The 10,147-nt window shown below is 35.4% G+C and overlaps 1 protein-coding gene across 1 annotated transcript; it reads left to right on the top strand.

Moving 5' to 3' along the window:
- The first annotated feature begins 1,753 nt into the window (after positions 1-1,753).
- Positions 1,754-2,893, top strand: LOC149146027 (uncharacterized). The gene has a single exon (XM_089452632.1). It carries the CDS (start codon positions 1,754-1,756, stop codon positions 2,891-2,893), a length of 1,140 nt encoding a protein of 379 aa, XP_089308758.1.
- The last annotated feature ends 7,254 nt before the right edge of the window (positions 2,894-10,147 follow it).

Below are 10,147 nucleotides of genomic sequence, written 5' to 3'. Positions count from 1 at the left end.
ATTATTCTCTCATTTCTTTGAATCAATTGGAGCAGAAACTTACGGAAAAGTTAGTGGAGGAATCAAGGAAGAAAGGAGAAATCTATGGTCCGTTTAATTCTACTTTCATTGCCCTCATTCCAAAAAAAGAGGATCCAGTTTCTTTTGAAGATTTCAGGCCGATTTCGCTATGCAATACTATCTACAAGATCATTGCAAAAATCATTACGATTCGCCTGAAACCTATCTTATCCTCTTGCATTTCAAAGGAGAAATTTGGTTTCTTGGATGGGCACCAAATCCATGAAGCTATCGGGGTAGCTCAGGAAACTATCCACAGCATCAGGCAAGCAAACAAAAAGGGGGCCGTACTCAAAATAGATCTCTCTAAAGCCTATGACAGGATCAGCTGGACATATCTAAGGATGCTTTTGACGCATTTAGGCTTTAAGGTGGAGTTTATAAACTGGATCATGGGATGCATATCAAATGTAAACTTTGCTGTTCTGATCAATGGGGCTGCCTCAAATTTTTTTAAAAGCCAAAGAGGGTTGCGTCAAGGCTGCCCTCTTTCTCCGCTGCTTTTTCTTCTAGCAGCAGAAGGACTGAGTAGGTTGATTTTAAATGCAAAGAGATCAGGTTTGGTCAAAGGTTTGGAAGTTGCTGTTAATTTGTTCATAACTCATCTTCTTTTTGTTGATGATATTTTATTATTAACAAATGGGAACATAAATGAAATTAAAGAGATTAAATCTATCCTTGATCTGTTCCTAAAAGCTACAGGGCTTCAAATAAATGATAGAAAGTCCCAGCTAATTTGTGAAGGTTTCAGTAGACAGGAGGAGATCCTGATTGCCTCTTATCTGCCTTTCGGAATCTGTAATATGGAGCAGTCGTTCAAATATCTTGGTTTCTGGCTAAAACCATCCTCTTATAGAAAGCAGGATTGGAATTGGTTGGTGGCAAAGATTGAACAAAAAATCTCTCACTGGAGTTTCAAGTGGTTATCGCGGGCAGGTAGACTTACTCTGGTAAACTCTGTTCTTCAGGCAATTCCGGTCTTTTGGGCAGCATTGACTTGGATCCCCAAAGGGATTCTTCATAAAATTAAACAGATTTGTAGCAGGTTTCTATGGTTGGGGTCTAAGGAGGATTCAATTCTCCCCTGGGTGGCGTGGGATAAAATTGCTAGGCCGAAAGATTGGGGTGGTTGGGGCATAAAAAGCCCTTTTGATTTCAGTAAATCTTTGGCAGCAAAATCAGGATGGAGAATTATAACCTCGGAAAATCTCTGCACTAGGGTTGTCAAGAGAAAGTATATTGACCCAGTTCCTCTTGAAGAGTGGATTAGGAGCCCAAACAAAAAAGGAAGGAATTGTTCAGTTATTTGGAAAGCAACCTCAGAGGCTTTTAAAGTAATTGAACAAGGTTTGGCTTGGCGAGTAGGGAATGGTGAAAGTTTGAGGATTGGCAGGGACCCGTGGGTAGGGTGTAGCGAAAGCTTCGCTCTATCTCCTGATCTGCTTCTTCATCTTGATGATAAAGGTATCAAAAGCTTAAACCAGATAGCTAATATGGAGCAGTCATCAATATGGGGGCAGGCTTGGAAATCCGAAGTTGAGTTAGGACTAGATCCCATGTGGAGGAATGACTGGCAGCTCTTTCTTCAGGAGCTTAGAAGATCAAATGTTAGAATAAAGGATTGCCGGATTCCCTGGTTTGGGCTCACTCTGAGACAGGCTACTACTCTTCTAAAGCTGGGTATAACTTTTTGATGAAGGAAAAGGGATGGGATCCCCCTGTTTGGTGGGCAAAGCCTTTATTTAAACTGAAATGCCCCAAAAAAGCTAGGATCTTCTTCTGGTGCGCTTTAAAAGGCAGGATCCCTTCATGGGAGATTCTACAAGCTCGTTTTAAACAGGGTCCTGGCAGATGCCCTCTTTGTTTTAAAGACTTAGAAGCCATTTCGCACCTGTTCCTCACTTGTCCCTTTACAAGGCAAGTCTGGAATGAAGCAGAAAAGTTGTTGAACGTCAAAGTAAGGTGGGAGGGGGAAGTTTTGTCCAATGCCTGGGAGTACTGGTGGAATCATTTTCATGTGAAAAATCTGAGGAATCTCCCCCCCATCATTTGCTGGGGCGTTTGGCTTGCCAGGAATCGAAGTATTTTTAGAGAAAAACACACCCCCGTGGAAGCTATTGCAATTCAAAGCTCTGCCATCCTTGCCAGCATTCCGGAGCCGGATGGTCCCTCAAAATCTGATCTCCGGAAGGAGATTCAGATTAAGGATGGGACCCCTTGGGCTTTTTTTGACGGAGCAGCCCAAAACAATTCCACTGGAGCCGGGATTGTTATTCACATTAGCCCATCTCGTTTGTTTAAAGCCTCAGTGGGTCTTGGTATGGGTACAAACAATTATGCAGAACTCTCAGCCTTGAAATTACACCTTTGCTGGCTCATTCACATAAATATCCTTGCAGTTCAGATTTTTGGAGATTCGCTGAATGTTGTCAACTGGGTCACTGGGAAATATAGATGTCAGCATTATGTGTTGTTGCCGTTATTAGAAGAAATTCAAATTCTAAAGTTACAGTTTGATGCTTTTTCCATTGATCACATCTACAGGGACAAGAACGAAGAGGCAGACCGGCTTTCTAAAGCAGGTTTGCAGCAAGCTGTGGGCACATGGAGAATAACGGAACAGGACCAGAACCAGATCCGTGTGTCGGATCTCCCCCCATACTCACAACTTTTTTGTCTATATTTATATGCACTAGTTTATCAGAGGTTTTATATGATGCTGGTGGCATATGAAAACTGTATCTCTCTATTTACTGTTTTGCTCTGCTTTGATAGAGCGGATGTAGTGAACTGTGGTTTAATTTGTATAAGCTATGGGTTGTTTTCCTTTTAAAAGGAGACCCAGGTTTCCTGAGACTTGTTTTGATTACTGTTTTATGGCGCGACTGTTTAGGCCGGGTATAGGAGTCATAGCAGGGACTGTAGGTATGCTGTTGTTCCTACACAGAGGAGTATATGCTCCCTCTCATGCAGTTTTTGGCAGAATGTTTACTCATATGCTTTGTAACTTTTTTATTTCTTATAAAAAAGTTCGATTTTTTTCCTTGGAAAAAAAAACAATAAAATATATATTTAATGTGTAAATATAAATATAATATACTATTTTTAATATTATAATAATTCTTATAATAAAGAGAAGTTAACCATTACTCCATTTTTGGTTTTATTTTTGAAGTGAACGCTTTGTCTATTAAGTTTATTTTTATTTTTATTTTTCATAAAATTTATTTAATGTTAATCTATTTTATAATTTCTTTTTAACTCCTTGGTGAATATATATATATATATATATATATATATATATATATATATATTAATATATAAAATTAATTTTTTTTTTTTTTCCTTTTTAATTTTTATAACTAATTAATATTTTTGTAATTGAGTTATTTTACATAATTTTTAATTTATTTCATTCACATTCACTAATATATTTACAATGATTTATATATTAATTCTAACATTGTCCCTTACATTTTAATTCTAATATAATATCAATAACCAAAAAGATTTGTATTTAATTAATTAATATAATAAAATGAATTAAAATTTTATTTTTATTCTTTGACCCTTTATCAAAGTCAAGCTAGCCGTCTTCCAGTCAATTCTAGCTGTTGGTTGTTAGCCGTTAAGGTTGGATTCTTTGCCCTATCTATTTATTGTGCTTAATGAGATCTGTTCGTTCAACTTGTCCTGACGATGAACTACAGCTGGTTCGAAATGCGTCGACAAAAGTTTTTCTATGTGATTTTCGCCGAAGATTCCTCTAAAAAATAAATAAATAAAATAATTAAAAAAATAGTTTTTAATTAAAATAATATCCATTGTAAACCAGCAAAAAACTTTTAATTATTCAATAAAATAATAACATTTTTATTTAAAAAATATAAATTATTAATAAGTGATATTATAGAAAAAAAAATTAAAGGAAAAAGAAGATAATGAAATAAAAGAATCATTTTTAATTATTCAATAAAATAATAACTTTTTTATTTAATAAATATAAATTATTAAATAAGAGATAGTATAGAAAAGGAAAAGATTTAAAAGAAAAAATAAGACAATGAAATAAAATAAAAGGGAAAAATATAAATGTAATATTTAATTGAAAAAAATGAAAATTGAATATATAATTTAAAAAACAAAAATATATACAAATGAAATTGAGATAATATTTTTTTCAAATAAGAACTGTTTTTAATTAAAACAATAACAAATAAATAATTGAACTCTACGGTTCATATCCATTGGCTTTAAAAATGTTCAACTCTGATTTATGCAAATTTAATTTTAATTATTGTTTTAAATTTAATTAACAATAATATATATATATATAGAATGAAAAAGAATATTTATAAAAAGAGTTTTAATTAAACTAATAATAATTTTTAATGATGAAAAGAAAAGAAAATTGAATTTAGAAATTAACTTTGAAATAGTTATTTCCACTCAAGAGAAGTTAAGCAAAGACAAATTTGAAATAAATATAAGCTATAATAAGTAAAAGAAAGAATATATAAAAAAAAAAAATGAATAAAAAAATTATTCCAAAGCTATAAAGTTTCGAAAGTCGTAAAGTTGTATATATAATCATATATATCGTTAGAACAAGAAAAATGTTAGGAGAAAAAAAGAGAGTAAAAGTATATTGATTTAAGTAAAAGAATTGTTAAAGAAGATAATGTCTATAGAGGAAATAAATGAAATTAATTGTTGATAAATGATTTTAAAAACAATTTTAAGCCAAAAAAACATGGTTCCGAAATCCAAAGAGAAATTGTGAAAAAAAACAAATGGGACAGGTTCAAAGGAGGAATGCCAGGCATTATGGGAAGCAACACTTTGCATTTTCTTTTTTGCTTCAATTCTTGCCACGTGTTGCCTATCGACCTAGAGAAGTGGATGCCTTGGCTTGTGTTTGCGAGATGCCCCTCAAGGGTCTTTTGGGTGCTGGAAATAAGGGGAGTGTAAATGATAGTGATGAAAGAGGAGGGAAGCTATATTGGATTGGTTTTGTGGTGGAACACAATGTTTTTAGATGCATTTGAGTAGTGGCCTTGCGCTACATTATGGTCAAGGGTCTTTTGGGTGATGGAAATAAGGGGCGTAAATGACAACAATGAAAGAGGAGGGAAGCTATATTGGGTTGGTTTCATGGTGGAACACAATGTTTTTAGATGCATTTGAGCAGTGGCCTTGCGCCACGTTGTGGTCAAGGGTATTTTGGGTGATGGAAATAAGGGGAGTGTAAATGACAATGATGAAAGAGGAGGGAAGCTATATTGGGTTGGTTTCGTGGCGGAACATGGTGTTTTAGATGCATTTGGGCAGTGGCCTTGCACCACGTTGTGGTTATTTCTATCTAATTCACTCGAGTAGGGAGGCTTTGCTTTGCCTAAGTGAGTACCAATATGCCTTGATATTTTTAGCTTTTTTGAATGCACAGACTAACAACAACAAATAATTATGTTTCATTGAATATGCAGTAAGCACATTAAATATAGGTTTATAGTATGTAGTATTAAAGCAGTATGCACATTAAATATTCAATTTGTAGTATTCAACTAGTATGCACATTGAATATAAGTTTACAATTGTTGTTGCATAAGAAATATAGGGTTCCTATTTTAAAGGCAATTAATTTATGTTGTGCAACATTGTATCAAATGTCTGACAAGTTGAAATGAGAATATGTTAACATACATATAATAGATAGAGTATATTAATGGTATAGAACAAACAAGGTGTAATGAAAATATATTGACTGTACGTAAGACTTATAGAAGGCAAGAAAAATAAGGGGTTCATCCTCGAACCCAGGAACTTAGCTATGGAACTATAGACATGAAGTAGGAACTGTTGTTGCAAACCTTTACATGTGGAAGCTCCAATGGAAAACCCTATAGAAGGGAGAGAATGCAACTGAAAGGGGGTTGTTTATTTTGCGTGGTAGAAATGTAAATACAAATAAGGATTGGAAATAAAAATAGTTGTGTAAATAGAAAAAAGTAATAAGGGAGAAACTTACAAAGCTTACAATCTATAGTAGGAAGTAGCTGAGACACTGTCAAGGGGATAAATTTGATTTATTAAAAAAAATTGAACTCTCATCTTTGCAACTTGTAGTGACATTGTTTCCTGCTAAGGTCGAGAAATCCTATAAGGGAGAAATCAGAAGGAAAAGTAGATGTTCTGTGTAAAAAGTCAGCACCTCTGCACCTATTACCAATTGGTTAAGGGTGCCACATGGGAAGTAGAATCTTTGGTGGAGAAATGCACCATAGAAAAAAAAATTCATTGCAAAGAATTAGGAACAACTCGAGTCCCTCAGAAGGTAGTAAGAAGAGTATAGTTAGGAGTCCAACAGCAACCCTCTATAGTAGTACATAGATAAGGATTGCAACACTACCAAACCATCTTTATACAATGGGGAGAGTAGGGAAGAGTTCTCCAAATGGATCATTTTTGGTGACCGAGTGCAGTAGCATGAGTTCAGCATCAAGCAACATTAGCATAGTAGACCTAGCTCATATGCAAGAATTCATGCATTAGATCATTCCGACATGATGGACTAGCGAGAGATTATGAGTTGGAATTATATTTATGGGATGATTCCTAGGAGTGTTGAAAATAGCAACAAGAAATGCTAAAAATAGAAGTGCTAAAATTAGCACTACTATAAATAGCATTTCGGGATACATTCCAATTTTAATTAGTCCCTAAACTAAAGTTGAGAATTAAAATTCGAATTTGATCTTGGCAGTTGTTTGTAAAATAATTAATTAATTCATCTTGAGTTAATTAGTTGTAGAAAATCAAACATGAAGTCTATGTGAATACATGCAACAGTTTCTCCATTGATTGAGGAAGTTATCCCTTGATTAAAGGAGATAAGGATGAGTTGTACTTTGAGTTGTAATTAGTTAGCTTAGTTAACTGAGTTAAGTCCAGTTAGATTAGTTCAAATAGTTGGTTGAACTAATTGTGAGTTCAGTTAGTTAATGCATGCATGCATGTAACTGTTGCACTTTAGATAACTGAATATTCTCTCATAAATAACTCATGCATGTCATTTCAGATAAAGACCCAGTTGAGATTAGATGATGGGATAGTGTGTTGTTAGTTTCAGGAATATTCCATGGAGGATATCTCTTACATGCAGAAGGAATTCATTCCTTGGAGATTGCGTAGTTACTTTTGGTTTTGGTGAGTGTGTGATGAGGCCAATTCACACAGGTGGCCACATTGGACTCCAAAGAAAAATTGGGCAAGGAAATAGGAGGCTTGGAGGGTTGAGGGAAGGCATGTGTTGTGTCTATTCAGTCTAAGAGTTGTATTGTTGGATTGTACTGATAGCAGGATAGCTTGTGAGCTGATGCTTTGTGTAATCTGAACATATTTCCACTTGTATGATAATACAGAGATCTGGGTTTTTTGCTAAGGATTTCCCCATAATATTCTTCTGTGTTCATGTGTGATTGCTTTCTCATTCTCAATTATATGTGTTATATTTCATCTTGCTCATATTTGATTAAGCTTCCACAAAGATTGTTGTAGAAGTAGATCTTGTATTTTGCTTTAGTATATTGCATAATTTGTTGATCTACAGTGGGAAATTCTACATGGTATCAAAGAAAAGGTGACCAAAGAGAAGAATAGTATACAAAGAAGGCAGAAGTTCGAAGGTTGAAGTTCCTAATTATAGAATTCGAATTCTTATCACATCTCAAATTTCCCCAATGGTGTTCAATGGTTTAAGACTCGAGTATGCCCTTGATGGCAGCTTGAATTATATAGCCTGGAAGGATCGCATGGAAGCAGTATTAGAGGACAACGGTCTAAAGGATTTCATTGATCAAGAAGTCCCTAAGCCAGCAACAACTAATGCTACAGAATTGGCAGAATGGAAGAAATGTGTGGCTAAAGCGAGGAGAATCCTCCTGGAGGGAGTTCGAGACCACATTGTCTCGAGCCTCCATGGGAAGGAGACACCGTTTTCAATGTGGAAAACATTTAAAGATCTATATCAAAATAACAATGATCACAGGAAGTTGGCGCTGAAAGACAAGCTTCGGAATATCAAGTGTGAAAAGGGCGACACGATCTCTACATATCTGAACAAGCTCACCACCTATAGGGATGAGCTTGGAAGTGTACTGATCACAATAATCAATGATGACATGGTGAGTCTTGCTCTCCTCGGTCTTCCTAAGAGCTGGCATAGCTAACAAGACTCAGTAACTGCCAGATTAGGAACGACTTTGGTTGGATCTGATGCAGGAGGAGATAAGAAGAAGTACTAGAGATGGATCTTCATCAAAGCAAGATGATGAAGAAAATCTAGCCTTAACGAGTAAGGCAAGGAAAGGGAAAGGGGAGGCATCCCATCCCAAATCCAGTTCTTCCCATGGTGGGAAGAAGTTTGACAAATCAAAAGTGTGATGCTTTCATTGTCATGAGGTGGGCCATTATGCTATGAATTCTCCACAGACGAAATCCAAGAAGGGATCCTTGAAGGGATCAGATGGTGAGGCATTGGCCTCATAGTTCAAGTTGGATTTTGTTATGAAACTAGCTCACAAAAATATAGATCAACGCCTTAGAATTTAGCCTCTTCGAGGGGGAAACCTCCTTTACATTACATAAATGAACAATTCTTGGATGATACAAATGAAAATACCTCCTTTCTATATATAGGAGTCTAAGGGGTCATAACATAATCAGAGCTGACATAACAATAATAATGAAAGGGCATAATAATAATAATAGTGGGCTTCTATGGGGCACAATAGTAACAATATGGGCACTACATGGGTACATCAATATAATAAGTGGGTTGTACTAATAACAATAAGGGGTTACACTAGTAGTATAGGGGCCTAACATGCCCCTCTCCTTCAAAAAGTGTTGTCCTCAACACTTGACTAGTTCTTGATGCTTCTGTATAAAATTCTTGTCCTCCCATGTGGAATCTTCAGCGGGTAAGTTCTTCCACTTGATGAGATACTCTAAAATTGATTGATTTTGTAGCTGTTGGGTTCTTGTTTCTATGACTGCTCCAGGTTCCAATAGGATTTTTCCTTCCTCCTCAATTTCTGGCAATATTATTTGAATTGGGATCTTTTGCAACTTTTGAATAAGTGGCCATACTTCTTCATCCTTCTTCCATTCATCCCTTGCTTCGTTTATCCAATCTGGTTGGATAATAGAAATAGCATAAAACAATGCTTCCACATCCTCATCCTTGAAGAGTCTTCCCATTCGGTAAGGTCACCATTTTTTAAGTGCATGTAGTATTTCCAACATTTCCTTCTCATAAATAGCTTGCTTGAGATGTAGCAGTAAAAATACCCAATCACCTACATCAAAAAAAAATTCACTACGATGTGATCTGCCTGTTGTTTCATTTGATTTTGCACCGAAGTGGCGTTATCCTTTAATATTTGGAGAACTTGTTGTTGATGCTCGATGTGATCTTTCACTTCTTAAACCTTTTTATTCTTGATATGTCCTTCTATCTCTAGAGTTTGAGGAGTGGTAATTTCTTCCAATCCTTTACAAGATATGGTCTGATTCATTTCTTGATGCTCGATGTGATCTTTCACTTCTTGAACATTTTTCTTCTTGATATGTCCTTATATCTTGATAGTTTGAGGAGTGATAATTTAGACCAATGAATTACAAGATATGGTTGGATTCATTTCTTCTTTCTCGATGTGATATTTCACTTTCTGCACCTTTTTCTTCTTGATATGTCCTTCTATCTTGAGAGTTTGAGGAGTGGTAATTCTTGCCAATGCTTTACAAGATATGGTCTGATTCATTTCTTCTTTCTCTGGGGTGGGGTCCTGGTGTATATCTTCTTCTTTTGATGTTTCTTGATCCTTTTCTTCCTCCTCTTCATATTCTATGTAAAATAATTTCTTCTCATCACACTTATGACCTTTAGTGCATTTGCTATCACAATTGTAATGAAGCCCTTTTTCTCTTTTTTCTTCCAATTGTTGTGGTGTAACCCTTGTAGGTTGTGGAAGGCTAGGAGAAACAACACTTCCATCTTTATAGTTGTGAGGGGTATGCTTCTTGG

The sequence above is a fragment of the Pinus tabuliformis genome, chromosome X, assembly GCF_031772625.1.
Source record: "Pinus tabuliformis cultivar Carrire ecotype Pingquan chromosome X, CPIR1, whole genome shotgun sequence".
Classification (NCBI taxonomy): Eukaryota; Viridiplantae; Streptophyta; class Pinopsida; order Pinales; family Pinaceae; genus Pinus; species Pinus tabuliformis.
This window is presented reverse-complemented; position numbering and strand designations above follow the sequence as displayed.